The sequence below is a fragment of the Pangasianodon hypophthalmus genome, chromosome 2 (genome assembly GCF_027358585.1).
Source record: "Pangasianodon hypophthalmus isolate fPanHyp1 chromosome 2, fPanHyp1.pri, whole genome shotgun sequence".
NCBI classification, from domain to species: Eukaryota; Metazoa; Chordata; class Actinopteri; order Siluriformes; family Pangasiidae; genus Pangasianodon; species Pangasianodon hypophthalmus.
In genome coordinates this window covers 30,070,082-30,088,776 of record NC_069711.1, presented here as the reverse complement: position 1 = coordinate 30,088,776, position 18,695 = coordinate 30,070,082, and the positions used below count along the sequence as shown (strand labels likewise).

Sequence of the window (18,695 nt, the reverse complement as noted above, 5' to 3'; positions counted from 1 at the left end):
ATCCCCTGATCACAGTATAGACTTCCTCCTGCCGTACAGATCACTATGATTCTTAAGATCTGACTGAACAGACACTGTCACAAAGTAGCTTTACAGAAATCCAGATGTTTATCAAAGGTTTATTCATTCATCCTTAGTAATTGGTCTAAATTAGGCTACTAATTTGGTGATATTTGGGGGAATAGAACCAAGCAAATATGTTAGAAAATATCTGTATTTGAGACCAGTTATGAACTTGAACGATGCAGCTGAAGTTGAGGAACTCTCAGATACAGATATGAATATTTAAGTTAATATTCATATTAATACTAAAGAGATACACATGGTGGCATCGTGTTACACTCATAAGTTGTATCTAAAAGCAGAGATAAGTTAAGATACTCTCAGGCCTAAAATGGATGATTATTCTGTTTATGGTTTAAGGAGTTAATTCGTTCGCAGCTTTTGGCAGACGTCCTTATCCTGATTGATGTACGTTTTTACAACTGAGCAGTTGAGGGTTACGGGCCTTGCTCAAGGGCCCAGCAGTGGCAAGTGCTTGGGCTTTGAACTCACGACCTTCCAAATAGTAGTCCTACATCTTATCCACTGAGTGTTCACTGACCTTCATTAATTCATCATCAGTAACCGGTTTATTCTGGTCAGAATCATGGTGAATCCAGAGCCTATCCGGGGACCACTGGGCATGAGGTGGGAATACATCACAGATGACTCGTTCACACCGTGGGCCGATTTAGAGTCGTCATTCCACCCACTGGCATGTTTTTGGGAAGTGGGAGGAAACTGGAGAACCCAGAGGAAAGCCATGCAGACACCGGGAGAACATGTGAAACTCCGCACACTGGAGCTGTGAGTCACCATACTGACCTGTTTAATAAGGTACCTCATGGTAGTGAAAAAGTGAGTTTCCTCACAGACAGGACACAGATTTTTGCTTCTTCTGAAACTGCAAAATTTCAGAAACACCACAGGATGTTAGCTACACAAACATTGCTTATTTATCCAAGCAACTTTCACTATACAAAAGGTACATTTGGGCGAAATGTTCATGAGATGAGCTAACACAAAAACTGACTGGTCGCAGCTACAGAGAAGTGCGTCATGGATAAAAATAAAACTGCTGTGAGAATGAGCTTGGGGTGTGTGTGTGTGTGAGAGAGAGAGAGAGAGAGTGGAAACATGCATGTAGTGTGGGAAATGTGTCTACATGCATTGAGTTTATAAAACACACTTATCAAGTACCATTAGAAACAAATATACACAGAGTGTTAATCTGGCAACTCAGTGTGTGTGTGTGTGTGTGTGTGTGTGTGTGCGTGTGTGTGTGTGTGTGTGTGTGTGTGTGCGTGTGTGTGTGTGTGTGTGAGTGACAAAAAGAAAAGGAACTCAAGGTGACAGTTCCCCTTTGTGCAAAACACGACAAGTTGCACAGTGACGTTTTACGAATTGACTTCACTGCATTTTTATAGAACTTGTATAGAAACAGACACCAATTCAATAAAAAAAACAAATGCTTTAATAATAATTATCAAGCGATTCATTATAATACTCCGATCACATATTCACAAATATTGTACAATAAAGTAAAAAATATATGCATATCAGGCAAATCAGACCTGCGTCCCCTGTGTAAAATAGTACATGTACAGTAAAGTTTACATTTATTTATCATTCTTTGTGTACTGATAAATAATCAAATTTTTATTCAGGCATAATATACACATAACACATATGGCGCATATTAATAAATATATAACCTATATGTACAACGAAGAGTAAACACAGGAGGTTGTATGCTGTTATTGACCCTGCACACTAAAGGTTTAGTCCACTATATAACACTGTCAGGCGGCTTTCACACTTTTTAATTTAGAAGAAAAAAAAATGCTTGCCATGGCATGTTTTGTGTTGAGATAAAAAAAAAGCAGTTTGTGAGATGTGTAACCATAACATGCTCGTACCAGGTCTAGCTAGTATCAGCTAACTAACTAGGCTAGCTTGATATCTAGATTAGATTATTATTAATAGTAACAACAAAGAAGAAATAAAGATGGAATAAAGGAGGTTGTTTTGCTTCACTTGAGTGTATGCAGTCACAGTTAAAGAGGGACGTCGCATCGCAAACCAGTGAATGTCCCAAACATAGACACGTTTTTATTTTTAGTTTCATTGCAATTCATGACATAGTTTTATTTATAAGAACTCACTTAACATGAACATTTTTCCCTAGTAGCTTGTCCTCCGTGTTTGTTTTTCTTGCTAGCACCCTCAACTTGCGACCTGATTGGCCGGGAAAAGTTGAACAATTTTGGAATCTTCACTGTGAGCAAAAAAATGCTTTTTTAAAAGTGACCAAATTCCACCTCTTTGGTGGCAGCTTCCCATTGGGTTACATTTAAAACATGCTCTGGTGGAAGTGTGAAAGCACTAATTAAGCATTAATTAATTAATTAATGTTATATATGTATTTAATATTGGCCTCAAATGGCATTACATTTTTAAATGTATTTATAGCCTAAAACATAAATCTCAGCTTAAAATTCAAGGTCAGAATTGGGCACAACTGAAACACGCCTCTATTTTAGCCAAACTCCACCCCATCTGTGTAACTTCTGAATAGCACTTAAACCAGTAGTTACATCCGAGGTCTGAAAACCAATGTGTACAATATCTGCATTACATCCTCACTGTGCGCTTAACTTAACTCTGAATCCAGCTGCAAGAGATGAAATCAGTTCAAATTTGTGTGTTAGGAGCCTACTACACATGTTATAATTTGAATAAAATCTATATCATTACACCTATTTACATTGATTTGTTAGGAATTTGATTTTTAATCTAAAACAACAGACAAGTGAGGTAATATCCACTCATCGAGCCATTAAATGAGCTGGTGTTAAGTGCTGGAGTTTTCAACAAGTTATCAGATTTCAGATTAGCTTGTGTTTGCAAAGAAAAAAGCACACTTCCTACACTGACCATCTCACTGAGGAGACTTCTTTTCCCACAAGGAAAACAATCTCTTCAAAATGTCCGACTATGGCTATTATTACAAAATTTCCTAAGACACCATGCAGGTCCATGAGACCAATAATATATAAGTGCATTGATAATACTTAGACCTCAAAACTGCCTTCCCAAGGCCTTTAAATTACCTCTTAAGACAATTTCAAACAGACTGTAGATAACACAGGCTGAAGGTCTTAAAAAAAAGGTCACGCTACAAACTACTCTTTGATCCACAGAAACAGCAGAGACGAAAAGGACTGCTTCTCTTCACTTCCTGTTTGGTTATACACAGTGATGTGAGTAATGAGTAAACTTTCAGTCCAGTCATTCCTTTCTGCTACACGCAGACTGCAGTGTCTGTCACTTTTCACCCCATATCCCATGGTGCTCTGCTGTGGTCAATCCTGTGCTATTTGCTTGATGACTTTCTTCTTTCTGACTGAGACCAGGTCATAAAACGGATCCTTTGTGATGCTTGCCCTGTGGGTTATTAATAAAAAAAATAGATAGAAACAGATCAATGTGTCAGTATTTCACTCATCAAATCCATAGCAGAGCCAAAATGACGAATGACAAAATGATTTTCACACATCAACTTTACCCAACTGTAGTTTTGTCTGAAGCTAAAAGGCTAATGATGCTATTTACGTACTTAGCTATTAACCAAGGCTAGCAATTTAGCTAGCTACCATGTACCTGTACCTAAAAATAAGAGGAATAGCAATATTATCCTCAGATGTGCTGGTAAATTACTAAAAGAATGGATACATAGAATTAAAACTGCACTTAGCAATCACCAACAAGACAAACTTCCACAGAAATATTGAGAAACATCAACACTGTGTCACAATTCAACTCAAGAGAGAGCTAGCTAGCATGTAGTTAGCTAAAAACATCAGAAAAATCTACATTTTCCTCAGAAGTGCTGGTAAATTATTAAGAAAGGCTACATACAACTAAAATTACACTATAATTACACTTGGCAAACACCAACACCAACCATTCATAGATATACTCTGAAATGTCAGAACTGTGTCACAACTCAGAAAAATTGTGTCACAACTCCTGTCATAAAAACCACAAAAAGCATTTAAATTGAGTAAATACCGTGAATAAGTAGCATCAACCGATCAGTGACTTTGTATTCTCTTTTGATAACTCATATTCTGCCAATAAAACATATTTTATTGGCAGATAGCTCAGACTTTTGAATCCTACTATATTTATCTGCTTTATATTTATCTATTCATCTATAATACACAAAGTGTAAACTAATAGGTTTCTATTATTCAACCAAGTTGTTTTGTACTTTACTTTTCACTGAGAATAAGCTAGCTAACCACAAGGCTAGCAATACATCGCAGCTAGCTAATAGCATCAAGCATATCAATATTTTCCTCAGATTTGTTGGTAAATTATTTAAAAAAATGCTACATACAATTAAAAATTTTACTCTAATTACTGAGCAATCATCAACAAACCAAATATTCATATGTACACAGACATATGACCATAATAACCAAAGGTTTTTAGCTAGCTAGCATGTACGTAGCTAGCTAAAAGTATCAGGGTTATCAATATTTTCCTCAGATGTGATGGTAAATTACTAACAGAAAGCTACATATAACTAAAAGTACACTATAATCACCAACAAATCAGGCTTTCATAGAAATATTAAGAAACGTCAACTTTGTATCATAACTCATGAACAGATTCAACAGATTCTGCAGCCATAAATATCAAAAAAGAGCAATTTAAATGAAGTTTTCTGGTAAATACAGTGAGCATAACCCAATTTAAAGGTAGTGGCATAAGACAATGATTCGAGGTGGTATGAGACCTAATTGCTTCGATCCAGTTGTCTCTCTCCTCGGCTGTTGAAGCACAGATCATGTAGCTCTCATGTTTCCCCTCCACCACCCGTCCGTCTGTCTCTGTCTTGCATGCTTTTATCTTCTGTCCCTTACTGTTGGGGTTGGGGTGATACAGCTCCAGACAGTACTGCAAACACATGCACATATGTACATGGTTAGACAATTACTGGCTTTTTAATTTAAAAACAAAATACACTCACTGACCATTTTATTAGGAACACCAATATCCCTGCTCAATTATCCAATTATCCAAACATCCAATCATGTGGCAGCAGAACAATTCATACAGTCACGCAAATACAGGTCTATATCTACAGTTAATGTTTACATCGAAAATCAGAGTGGGGAAAAAGCAAGATCTTAGTGTCTTTGAGCTTGTTGATGGTACCAGAAGGGTTGATTTGAGTAGTTCAGAACCTGCTGAGATTTTCACACACAATAGTCTCTAGAGCTTGCACAGAATGGTGTAGGAAAAAACACCACCCACTGAGCTGCAGTTCTGTGGGTACATTACTGCAGTTAATGACTTGTTGATGCTTGTCTACATAACAACAAAGCATCTTATCTATTGTAACTCAGATAACCATTCTTTGCAACTGTAGTGAGCAGAAAAGCATCTCAGAAGGCACAAAAGCTTGAGGCTGATAGGCTACAACAGCAGAAGACCACATCCGTTTCCACACCTGTCTGCCAAGAACAGGACTCTGAGGCTACAGTAAGCACAGACACAACACAACTGACAGCTCAATATTGGAAAAAGATCAATATTTTTCCAATATTCAGCTGTCCAATTTTGGTGAACCTGTTGATTGCAAAATAATCCACTTTATGGAGAATAGCAGTAACTCTGCTTCACTGCACCACACTACCTATCGTATAAGGGCTTACTGGCTCATACCAATCAGTGTGAGGCTGTAATGTCACTGTTTGTAGAACTTGTCGTTGTCAAGGTTTTTGAGTTTTTTTTCCTATGGTGCAATCACTGGGGACTTACGTGCAAAAGACACATCATGCACAGATCTCAAAAGGTGAAACGTAAACTATGTACTTTCCCATGCACACACACAGAGACACACAATTGCATGAAATACAGTTATGCAATAACTAAAGTTCCTGCACAAAGCAGAAGCATCCCTAGTTTCCTGAGCCTACAGTTTTAACTCCACAAAGTGCAATCGATTACTCAGTGATTAATTATCAATTAATCAGAAGTGACTGCATGCCTGTCTGTAACATATCGGTGCTTTCAAATAGCCTGTGAGCTCACCGGTTTGCGTGTGTAGTTGACTTCCCTGACACAGAGGTTCTCTAGAGGAATGATCCCCCTCGGTTCTTTGTCCTACAAGTCAAACATTCAATGAGATCTCATGAATTTTAATAAAGATTAAGATGGTGATGAAGATACCAGACCATACCATTGAAATGAAAATTTACTCACTGTGGTGTATTCGAAATAGTAGAGACAGTTATCAGTCAAGATAAACCATCTCCTCTTCCATGTCTTTACTCTTCCTCCTACAGCCCAAGCACAGCCATATATCACAGTATGTCAACCACAACTCGACTGTATGTAACAGCTAAGTAAGACATAAACGTTCTGTTATAGGAAAATGATCAGCAATGGGGTGATTTGATGTGGCCTGATGTTGAGTAGAGTTACTGTTACCACCCTGATGATTATTTTTCAGGGTCATCCTGGAAAATTGCAGAATTACAGTCATCCTGAAGTGTTTTATTTATCTTATACCACAGCATAACATGACCAATCAGATTTGAGAATTCAACAGCGCTGTGGTTGGTATAATTTAAGCATTATACACTCTTGTAAACAGTTCTTTCGTTACTCTTCCTAAAGTATAATAGATGACATAAAAGCCAGACGTAATCACCTAGTTTGAGAAGCCAGCCTTCCCGGTCAGGGTTGAAGAAAGTGTGCGTCAGATCGTTACCATCATCCTCCGGAATTTTGAACGGCTCGTTCCGTATGCTCTCATACAGTTTCTATGGGGAGAGGTGACAGAAAGGAGGAACATACTGTATGAGGGAATGGAGAAACTCACTGATGCCACAGTTTCATGTTAATACGTAATCTGAATGTTCAGTGAGTTTCATTCTGAAAATATCAAGATCGTGAAAATAAAAGAGACTAATATGCTGTTTATGTATAAAAAAGATGGCAAGCATTCAAATAAAAGTAATAGTCTAAGTAATAGTCAAATACTGTAGATTGTCAATATGTGTGGCGTGTGGCAGCCTGGTGTAAGAAAACCCATCAGACGCAGGGAGAACATGTGAAACTCCCCACAGACAGTAATCTGAGTTCAGGATCGATCTTGTAAAGCAGTATTTCTGATAGTCAAAGCTTCTTGTTATCCGCCACCCTTACCGTTTCCTCATTGAATCATTTTCATTTCCTTATTTCTTTTAGATGTAATCTGTATGTGGCCTGTCAGGGCTGAGTTTGGTTGGGTGATTGGCTCTAACCGTGAGAAGCTCATTGGGAAGATCTTCGCCGTTGTTGATGCCTCTGTTCATACTGATGAAGCGCTCCAGCGTGGTCTTGTCCTTAACGTTGGGGTTGTGCAGGCTGGTGTTCAGCATGATGATGGCAAATGAGAGGATGTAACAGGTGTCTGAAAATAGATTACATACATTTATGACAATTTTTTTTTTTTGCTTTGCTATGCTATACAAACTCTAGAGCAAAATTTATGTTGGGATCTTTTGGAAGCTTTTTTTCTCACTCATATTCCCTATAAAATAAATTTAAAAGAGCCCTTTTGCTCACCAGTGGACTGGAAGACGTCTGGATTGCATTCGCAGTAGCGAGTGGCAAAGGCCTCCATCATACGGTCAATCTTTTGTGCCTCACCAGGAAGGCGGAAACTCCACAGGAATTGTCTGAGAGACACAGAACCATTTTATATAAGTTTTGTAAGTATTTATAAGTTTAGACTTTATATCAGCACATGAATATTGTCACTATTCTATAAGTAAAATTTTGGCACATTGCTGAGGTATAAGAGGCATGAAAAACTTCGTGATGTGCTGTTATTGGAAAATAATCTGTGTCTGTGTGCTAACAGTAACTCTGCTTTGCATCAGGCCACATCACACCATCCAGTGGTTGAATATTTTCCTGTAACAACAGGGCCTTTGGTCTTTTATTTCTCTTTCCACAACAATTTTGCCAATGCTTACATTTTTTTTAATTCGTTCCATCAGCAGCATTTTTTTTGTCTTTTGAAGTTAATAAGACAAAAAGAAAATGCTACTTGTCATGTTACAGAGAAACAAAACTTTGAACTTTGGAGACTCCTTCCAAAAATAATTTTAACAATTAACAGCAATTTTTACAATCCATCATAAAAGTATCTGTGTGAGCTGCTATAGAAACAATAAAATATTTGAACAAGTGCATTATTATAAATCTGTTATTTGTCTTGTAGCCAGTGTCCAAGCTGTTGTTGTAGAAAATTAATCACAAATCAGAATCTAGAATTCAACAATGGTGTAGTATAAAATGTATTTAACCAACATATTTAAATTATTCAAATTCTGATCCTAACCTCAGTGCCTGGACAAGGTTGAGGTCTGAAAACTCGTGAAGTTCCACAAAAGCTTTTAGGATCTGAAGGTGTATCTCCTCTCTGTGGAGGTTTAAAGAGATTGCATCAAGGTTACATCATACAAACCATATTGTGCATATCAGAAATCAAAATATCAGACACAAAGTTCATGAACAATCCTAAAATCTTTACACAATAGAAAACTTGTCATTAGTAACAATGTAACAATATTCTATCTGTTCTTACTGCTATGATGCAAGTAATGGAACTCAGATTGTAATATAGTACTGCTTTGAAATTTGTAAATATAGTTTTTTCAAAACAATGACTTGTCTAAATGTCATATGAAGCAAGTAAATGAAGAGTTGGACAAGTATTTACAGCAACGATTTTGGGCTAGATCAACTTAGCCTTGGAGTCCCAGGGCAAAACTGAAGAAGAAAAAAGTTGGACACAAACACATCTTGGCAAATCAAATACATTTGGGGAAAAATTGTGTGAAATTTGATCTTGCCAAAGTACTATTGTGGTCACATCTGGGATCAGGAAGTTATTAGCAGGTAATAAGATCCGGACCAGAGTAATACTGCAGTTGTAGATGTACTTTTTTAGATGTGGAAAAGGATGATGATGATGACTGATGATAACAGCCCTTACTATATCAATTATTTCTGAAAAATACAAATCTTTTTCAATTAAATTTCACACCTAAGACTGATGTTCAACAAGTTTAGGAATCACAATATTTATAGAGAGTTACTTTTATAGTAGAGGCTGGCAATAATGTGGCTACAAGTTTTACCAGGAAACATTTTAAAACATACTATGAGTGCCTTTCTAGTGATTACTGTAATAAAAGGTTGATGCATTACCTTTCCCCTAGGAAGTCTCCTATAGCAGTCTTATTGAGACCTTCCTCTTTATAGAGGAACTCAGCAATGCTCTGGGGCTTCAACTCCAACAGCTTATTTTCCACCAGGTAACTGACCCCCTGCAATAATAGACACATGAGCCTGTTGTGCTCTGACCTTGTTTTTGCAAAACAACAGTAATGTTGTACAACCAAAATGATGATGTTGTAACATCTGCGCAATGTGTCATTGGTGCATCGAATCTAGAGTCCCAAGCGTTAGAGTCTGAATTGAGTCCAGAGTCTCAAGTCATAGAGTCTGTGTTGTGATCAGAGTCTCAAGTCATAGGTCTGGGTCAAGTCCAAAATTTCCATGTGGTAGTGCCAAGTTGAGTCTAGAGTCCAAAGCTGTAGAGTTTGAGTTGAGTCTAGAGTACCAAGCAGTAGAGTCTGAGGCAAGTACAAATTCCCAGGCTGTAGAGGCTGGGTCCAGTTTTAAGGCCCAGAGCATTTTGTAGGGCTTAAAATGACTTGTTTATGAGTCAGGTAACAAGGTCTATAATATGAGTCCAAGTCAAGTCTAGAGTCCCAAGCTGTAGAGTCTTGTGTCTCCATCTCTGCTTATCCTGGTTAGATGGTGGTGGTCTACCTAATTTCTGCCCCTCTTCAAAGTCTTGGGCACCACAGAGTTGGAATTTTTCCTCTGAGCATACAATTTATGCTGATTCCACCATTTAACTACACTGTTGTTCACTGACATCACATTCGAAGATCCTGAAGGAACTGGATGCCCACACTACAATATTTTTCCTGTTTAGTTTATTCTAAGTTTAGTTTACTGTATGTTTAGTGACTTGGTATCATATGATCAAGCTTAGGAAATCATATGAAGTAGCACCAGCAATCATGCTGAGCTTGAATCATGTTAAGCTTTAAAAATAATAATAATAATAATAATAATAATAATGTTAGTATAGGAACTCCAGCATTATGCATTTGGTAAAGTCATGTAATGATGAGTATTCTAATATGCTTCCTAAAATCTTCTTTAGTCCCCTCTCACTCTGATTGTTCTCTGGATATATGCATATCAACACTGTAAAAGTGGAAGTTTGTGTATGCTATTACACAGAATTCTGTTGTCTCTTAAAAGTCTAGAAAATTTGCTGCATTGTCTTTGGCTTTGGCAATTTGTTACGAATGCATAGTAAGACAGACAGGCTGTCACAGGCTGTCGCTTGATGTGATACAACACTGGCTTTGTTTCCAAAAATAACAAGAAGCTCAGAAACTCTATATGAAGAACTAATGAAGGATTCTAAAAAGCAGTGCATGCTGTGGCTTAAATTTTGAATTATTTTCAACTCACTGAATCATAACAAGACAATGTTTTGTTTGTTTCTGCTTGCCAGACTTAGCGTTGCTGCGAAAGTCATCCTTTTAAAACCACACTTGTTCAAAATGAAAAACCACAGCACCATTAAAAAAAAAAAACACCATAAGAGGTGGCTCTTCTGTTTCTGTCTTTCAGATGCTACCTTTTGCTCTTAAGCTACTATTACCTCTGCTGTAAAGCAAGACCACGTTTAAATATCAACGCCGCTCTTTTGCCATGGCTACATGTCCCAGGCATGGGGGCAGAAGGTGCACAACTACTCACTGCCCTGAGGCCAAACTATAAACCTTTCTGAGTCACACAGGTTACTTCTAAACCAATCTGAGTGGAAAGAAAGTGGTTTTAAGCCTTTGTGAGTGACCTTTTTCGTTTAAGAGTGAACAAGACAGCAACTTCAGATAATCATCAAAAAGGCATCTAGTGAAAGCTGAAAGCTGAACATTTCTCTTGTTTGCCCTGCAGACCCAATGGAGGTAACATTTGCTTTATTCTGTACTTCAAGGTCACTGAAGCATTCGGTAATCTAATTATACTTGCTAAAGGTCAAGTAGGTTGTAATAAAAATGTACCTTTTTCGGGTCCATGTTGAATTTCTTCTTGCCACTTGATATCTGCTTCCCTCTCTCGAGTACTTTGCTGTAATTAAAAAAAAACTGACTGAAAATGAGCCAGTTTCAGAATATTTACAGCTATGTCAAAAACTGACGAGTGAAAGAAGCATAATTTAATAACAAAAATTATTTATTTTTCAATTTTCAATTTTATTTGTATAGCGCTTTTAACAATGAACATTGTCTCAAAGCAGCTTTACAGGACATAAGAAACAAAAAGCATGCAAACAGAATTTATGACAGACTATGTGAACATTTATGATTTGTCCTTTTTTTTTTTTTAAAACAAAAAAAAAAACCCGGAAGAGAAGGGTGGATGTTCACTCACTTCTCTTCAGCAGACTCGAAGTCCTGAATTTCGGCCATTACATTCTCGATCTCCCACTTCAGCTTCTGCAAAAATGTTTCAGCACAGTTTGACTCACCATCTCTCACACACTCACACACACAAGATTCATCATGGAAACAGCACTGTTGCTACCAAGATCCATTTTTTTATTGTGACAACAGAGCAAATGAGAATTAACTAACAGACCAAAAAAAAAAAAAAAAAACCCACAAAAAAATCAAAGATTTTAAGAAACTAGCAAGTAAAAAAAAAAAAATCAACATTGTCAACAAAAATAAAGGTTTTGTTGCCAATTTAACGCACAAAACAACCTGTTTTCTTTACATTTTTATTCAATTTTAAAGATTTCTTTTTCTTTCTGTGAAAAAGAAACAGCAAGGCACAGTACAGAAAGGCCTTATTTAGTCTGGTTATGAACATCATCTAAAATGTTAAACCGCACTTTTACACTAAAAGTGTAATGCACTGACATTATCTATATATGTTTAATGCTCCAAACATCTGTATTTGTATCTGCATTCAGATTTAAACCCGAAGTGGGTGTGGCCTAAACTGGTAGGTTTAAAATGTACTGTAGAAAAGCCTCCACAGTCAGCATGGTGTGTGAACTCTAGCTCTGACAGTTCCTCAACCTCAGCTACATCACTCTAGTTCATAATTGGTCTCAACTAGAGATGTGCAAGGCAAAAGGCACATCTCTAGTTTTTTTTTTTTTTTTTTTCACTCACAGTTATTATTTTTGTTTGTACATGCCCGCAATATTTTTCTAATGAATTTAGTTGATTATATTTCCAAAAATATGAACAAGCTAGCAGCTTCTTTTAAGTCACCACAACCCTGACCAGGCAGTTGCTAGAGATGCTGTTAATAAAAACACATGAAAATTAAAAACCCCCGACTCGGATGACTTAAGTGTTGCCACCCTTGATGCACAACTCTAGTCTCAACCAGATGCCACGTGAACTTTTCTGGCAGGCATTCAATTTAAAAAATATATATATAAAAGTGCGTCTCCTATTCATGTCTGTATTTCTATCTGTTTAGAACACTATTCAATCTGAATAATGTATTCTTATTCATTTGAACAGCAAATTATTAGTGAATGTTCAGTGTAACTCTGCAACTCAGAAAAAAAAAGTATGAAAGAAGCCAAAGTATTGGTAGCAAATTCTCTCTTCATGTGATTTCTGGTCTACAATGTAATTGGTTATGCTTAAAACAGTTGCACCAGCAAACAGTAAAGCCACAAGACATTAAACACCTAAACATTTAAAAATTTAAGTGTAGCATGAAGCAGTCATTTACGAGTACCTGAATGTCATCCAGGAGGTCCTGCTTGTGCAGCTTGAGGTTTTCAATCTCAAGCCGTTCCTCCGAGGAGAAATCAGGAGACACTAAGATACGAACACACAGAGCGAAACAAATACATTACCTCATATGCCTTATAGCTAATATTATATTCACTGCTAAGCATCCAAGGTGTGATCCAGAAACTAAAATGAGCTCTGATGTCATCTTAGTGACCTAACTGACAAAAAATGATTTGGGAAACTGGATGTCACACTGAAACTGTAAGCTACGGGTGGATTAATACTTCTCAACTTGTTTCAGTTTTGTGACATGGCAATCATTAATCAAGCTGCAGTACATACTATAAATGAATTTGTGATTTAATAACTTTAATTTTAAAAATTGCTTGCTTTTTGGTTAAAACGTTCGCATTGGTATCAGTATCAGAAATACACTATGTCACACACATAGTATATTTACAGACCCAAAAGGACCGTAGAAGACTTTATTTTACATGTGTGTTTGAGGTAGTATTTTTTCCCTCTTAGAATTGCACTTTTTTTTTTAAGAAAGACAAAATTTTAATACTATAGCAAAAAATTTGGCTATAAACAGTCATTCCCTCACCAGACTCTGTTTTCTTCCTCTTTTGAAGAAACCACAATATCCTCCATCCTGGAGACTTTCCCATGTCAGAAAATCTTAAAGTTACAGCTTTACCTCTGACTGTTATAAAGGACTACCACTGGAGACTCCTTCCAAAAATGGTAAATAACATTAGCTAGAAAAAAAAAAAAAAAAAAAACCTGTCTCAACCCAGAAAAGTTCACCCTATCAACAATTATACACGCTTTTTGAAAGGCTGTTTATGTGAAGCATCCACTTTATAAGTCTCTGTGCAAGGTATATAGCTATAGCTATATAGCAAGTCTACAGATAAATAGTTAGCTATAGAAAATGGTACTGTATTAGAGCAATGCTGTATTAAGGCCTCAGCATAGCTTGATGGAAATCCTTACATTTTTTCATTTACAACCACAGAAACTTAACCACTAACCACTGAGCCATTTCTCTCACCACTGTTTTAGCAAATGTGGGCATAAAAATGTTATCTGGAATTTTCCAGGTCTCTCATATGGCTGAATTATGATTTTGGACTAGATCTACACTGGAATCTTGGAGTTACAATTTAATCATTTTTGGCACAAGAGAACCATAAAACAAAAAATGAGCAGTTTCAAAAATCATGGAGCTTCACATATCTGAAAACAGTCAATGAGTCATCTACAAAATATACAAATACATGTTTTTCTCTTCCTGTATTCAGCATGCTTAGATGTTTGCATGTGGTCTGACGTTTTGGGTGTGTATGTAAAGGGTGGAGAAGTGTCTGTAACACTTCTCAAAAAAAAAATTCACATTTTTTCTCACTTTCAGGAAGAAAAACAGCTTGTTTTCTTGTGGTGATGCTTCCTATAGGCACTATATCAGCACTTACTGGGAAAAACATATGACTGTTGTGCAATCCTTAAGTCAGAATTACCTAGCAAGATGGCATATTTTTTGATGTACCAACTTGAAAAACACACACACACACACACACACACACACACAAACACACACATAAATGTTGTTGCTAAGCAGAATGGTAAGTCCCGAGAGCCTTGGTACTGCAAAGGTTACCATTCAACCTCATTTAAAACACCAGCCATTATTGGCTGAATTTGGTGTTAGAAAAGGGAAATGGCAAATCTCTGGAAATGTCCAGGACCAAAGTTTGACGCTCCTGCTATTTATGAACAAATAGTGCAATTATTAAGCATTTAGCTTGCCATGTAACAGCACCAGCTTCTGATTGGCTGGTATGTCCACTATAGTTTGTCTTCTAATGTAGCCAGTTATGTTACTGGACATGCCAGTGTTCTTGAAGATGTAAAACATGACTAGGAATACAGCTGAAAAATGTGGCAGCAGAAAATTGACTAAATGCACTTCTTGAATCTTCTACATAGTCATACTGCATCTGTGCTATTTGTAGACCAAAGTAGCTGGTAATCACAATGTGAAACAGGAAACGGTAGTGGTTATGTCTGGTCTAAATGTTGTCAAGGTGTCTTGGGGGCGGACGAAGAGGCGAGCCTGAACAGTTTGAAAAAAATAAATAAATATATAAATAAATGTTTTTTAAAAAAAAAATAAAAAACGTGGGGAAAAAAACTGTGGAGAAAATCAACATCAGCATACCTCTACAGAAATAATTGTTGGAGCAAATATTTTTAAGATTATAATTTGCATTATTTACACACTTGCTATTTTTTCACCACTCTGTCAATATACTTAGAAACTGGATTATCATAATGCCAGTGACCACAAAACAGTGGCAAAAGATCTACAGTAGGTTATTCATGCTAGGAAATCCAGAATGCAGGAGACAGGACACACAAGTGCAAGCCATTTTGAGATTCTGCAGTTTTTTCCTTTATCTGTACCTGAGCTTTACCTGAGATTCTTTATCAGATGATGATGCGCAAAATTAGAGAGCTTCAACTGGTGGATCCAGCAAAGTGTTTCAGCGGAGTATTGTAGCTGAGTCCAGCAAAGTATTTCATCTGAATACTGGCCAATAAACTTAAAGTTGTTCAATGATTCTAGTTTTCAAAACATGAACCATTGTGTCTTCTGTAGCAGATTTTTTTGTTGTGGCTTGTTTCAGCCAATCACATTGATTTATCTAAATTATTTAGCTGAAGTGTGTAAACTAACATCATTGCTTGTTTAAAAAAAAGTCGGAAATGGAAACAGAATGGATAGAGAATTCTGTGTTTATTCTTCACTTCACTTAAAATTCAAATCTCGTCTTTTGAATCGTGTTTAGTTGCTTATCCGGACCTTTGTAAGCAAGGAATTTTAGTTGAATACCCCTGCTCTAGATGCTAGTTTGTCTCCTTATTGGTCATTCTGATCTCCGCACTCAAAAAATGGGTACTTATCTATACCTTACCTTGTCATTGTGAAAGTACCCTTACCTTTTTACCTTCAATATGTATTGTTCTGGATATGTGTATATGATTGTGTATAAAAGAGTGGACCATTACTACCTTTTAGAGTACATCTTTATAAGGTACACAGTGGATCTAAGTAAAAGCTACATACAAAAGGTACAAAAGGTGTATGCTTGATGGTACCACCCCAGCAACAAGGAATGGTATGGTGTAGTACCCCTTTTTTGGGGAGTGTGAAAGACCATGTCATAATGCATACAATGCTTACATAGACCTTATCAGATAATAATCAGACTTAGCAAACATCTTAGAGTAGGATACTGTCCTCCACAGGGAGGATACTATTCCTATAAGGTCAGTGGTTCAAATCCCTTCAAGTAGTATATCTGACAGGTGTTTTATCTAAAGCAACTTGAGATCTTGTATCTTGCGATACAATTCCAGCAGAACATTTGAGGGTACAGCACTCACTCAATAGTCCATGAGTCCAGTGGTTCCTTGGCAAATCTGGGATTTGAGCTGATCACTAGTTCAGAATCTCAAGCTCTGAGGCACCACGCCATCAAAAGCAAGTGGTTCTGTGGTTTTAAAAAAACTCTCCCCTGTCTCTATCACGGCAGCAATCCTGGTCAGGGTTGCGGTGGATCTGAAGCCTATCCCAGGACCACTGGGTGTGGGGCAGGAATACACCCTGGATGCGACGCCAGTTCATTGTACACACACATTCATACACTCATTCACACCTACAAGCAATTTAGAGTCGCCAGTCCAACAAGTTGAAGGAAACCAGCGAACCCAGAGGAAACGAATGTGGACACAACCCGTTCAACTCTGCACAGACAATAACCTAGGCTCTTGATCAAACCAGGGGACTCTGGAGCTATGAAGTGGCAATGCTACCCAAGTGTGACAATGTACCACCAAATTCACCCGAACCGTTTGCTTTGTATTGGCAAGTGCATTATTAGGAAAAAAAAATGCCCTGTCTCTCTGGTAGAACACTTGAAGGTTCTGTGTATAACCCTACAAGAGAGAGTTTTCCTATCAGAGAGGGTTATATTGCATAGCTTTACCTTAACTCTCCAAAGAACCAGTGAGGAACCATTTTTTTCCTGGAAAATCAAAAAATCTGAGTGCAAAAGTTTGTACACTCTTATGACAAAATGAAAACAACTAAAAAAAATAGTATAAGTTTGAATTTTCAGCTTTACCTTCACTATCACAAGTATTATTACACATTAACACCTTCATGCATAAATTATTTTAAAAATATATCTAGCTTATTTAGATGTGTGATTAAAATTTGATTAAAAACATCACATATTAAAAAATAAATGGATTGACTACGTGTAGGAAGTCCATGAATAAAAAAAAAACTTTATACCAGAAAAAAAAATCTTCCAAAGTGTTGATTAACAAAACGTTTTAACATTCATGTCTAAAAGGTTTAATGTTGACGACCAAAAATGATTGAAAATATTTTTTAAAATTAAAAAAAATCTTCAATTAAAAAATTTTAAAAAGGCTAAGGCATTCATTGGAATCTGACACAAAAATATTTTTTACTTAATTTTTTATTTTGTATTCAAATTTTCTAAAGAGACATGCTGCACTGAGAAAGGTAAAAAAAAAAAAAAAAAAAAAATCTGCCTTTCTTGCATCTGCCTTTCTGGATGTGAAATACAGATATTCTCTAGTAACTTCTATGCTCCAATAACCTTTGCCTTTATTTCTACCTCCAACATTTTTGCATATCCTGTTAGAAATCGTCCAGATGTCGAACTGTAGCAGGTCTGCAAGATTTGTCGTATTGTTATCAGGATACATATCTTGTATTTTTTAGACAAATTGTGGACAATTTTCTCTTTTTTTTCCACAGAAACCATTGCACTCAACTGTATATCAAGTATGTATGACAGAGTATTATGTTTATATTAAGCATTATACTGACTGACTACAATTTCATCACTTAAACATCTACAGTCTAGACAAATTTGCCAGTTAATTAGATAATTAGGTATCTATTACTTAATAAACTGGAAGCTCACCGCCATCCATTTTAATAGCTCTTGGACGTGTAGTTCACAATTCTGTGCCTAATACAAACCTAATACAAGTCAAGCGCTTTACCAAATCCTTCATGTACTGAATCCAGTGGTTCATGGGGTCTCCAGGACCCTGATGGTGTGATCAGTTGAGAAGAAGTCATGATCAGTGGAAATCTGTGATTAATGGAACCTACTCAAGCTTTTCCACTGATTGAGACCATTATGGTGGACCAACCTTGCAGTATCAATTTCCTGTTTTAGCTCTACAAACATGACCACCATCTCAAACAAAGACTGAAACTTTTACTCACTCAGTTGACAGCTGTCCATTTTCAGCCCACTGCTCTCTTCTATAAAACGTCTATAAACTAGGTCCTAGCACTCCGATTTCAGATCCTCTGGGTTGTTAGAGATACACCGAGACATTGCATGCTTCAGTCATCTCTGAGGGTGAGAATTACTGCCGCAAACGCCTGTCTGTTAGTTCCTCTATGGTGGACAGATCGGGTTGCCAGATTGAAACTTTTCAAGTCGAGTTGTATTATAAAGTCCACCCAAGCAACCAGTATGAACCACAATTACATTATCTAGTGTGGATTATATCTAGTGTCCTCTTATTATGATTGAGAATGAACTGAAATCAGTTTTCTGGCAACCCTAATAATGACTGCATTCCTCACCCAAGGGTGACGTTATT

The 18,695-nt window shown here is 36.9% G+C and overlaps 1 protein-coding gene across 1 annotated transcript; it reads right to left on the bottom strand.

Moving 5' to 3' along the window:
* Positions 1-1,493: 1,493 nt before the first annotated feature.
* Positions 1,494-18,483, bottom strand: cyth4b (cytohesin 4b). Its single transcript, XM_034299963.2, has 13 exons — positions 18,310-18,483; positions 12,970-13,052; positions 11,638-11,702; positions 11,268-11,334; positions 9,325-9,443; positions 8,453-8,533; positions 7,672-7,784; positions 7,368-7,516; positions 6,773-6,884; positions 6,322-6,398; positions 6,151-6,222; positions 4,850-5,010; positions 1,494-3,489 (listed from the first exon to the last, which is right to left on the bottom strand). The coding sequence occupies exons 1-13, from the start codon at positions 18,326-18,328 to the stop codon at positions 3,408-3,410; spliced, it is 1,200 nt and encodes a 399-aa protein (XP_034155854.1). The 5' UTR covers positions 18,329-18,483; the 3' UTR covers positions 1,494-3,407.
* Positions 18,484-18,695: the final 212 nt, after the last annotated feature.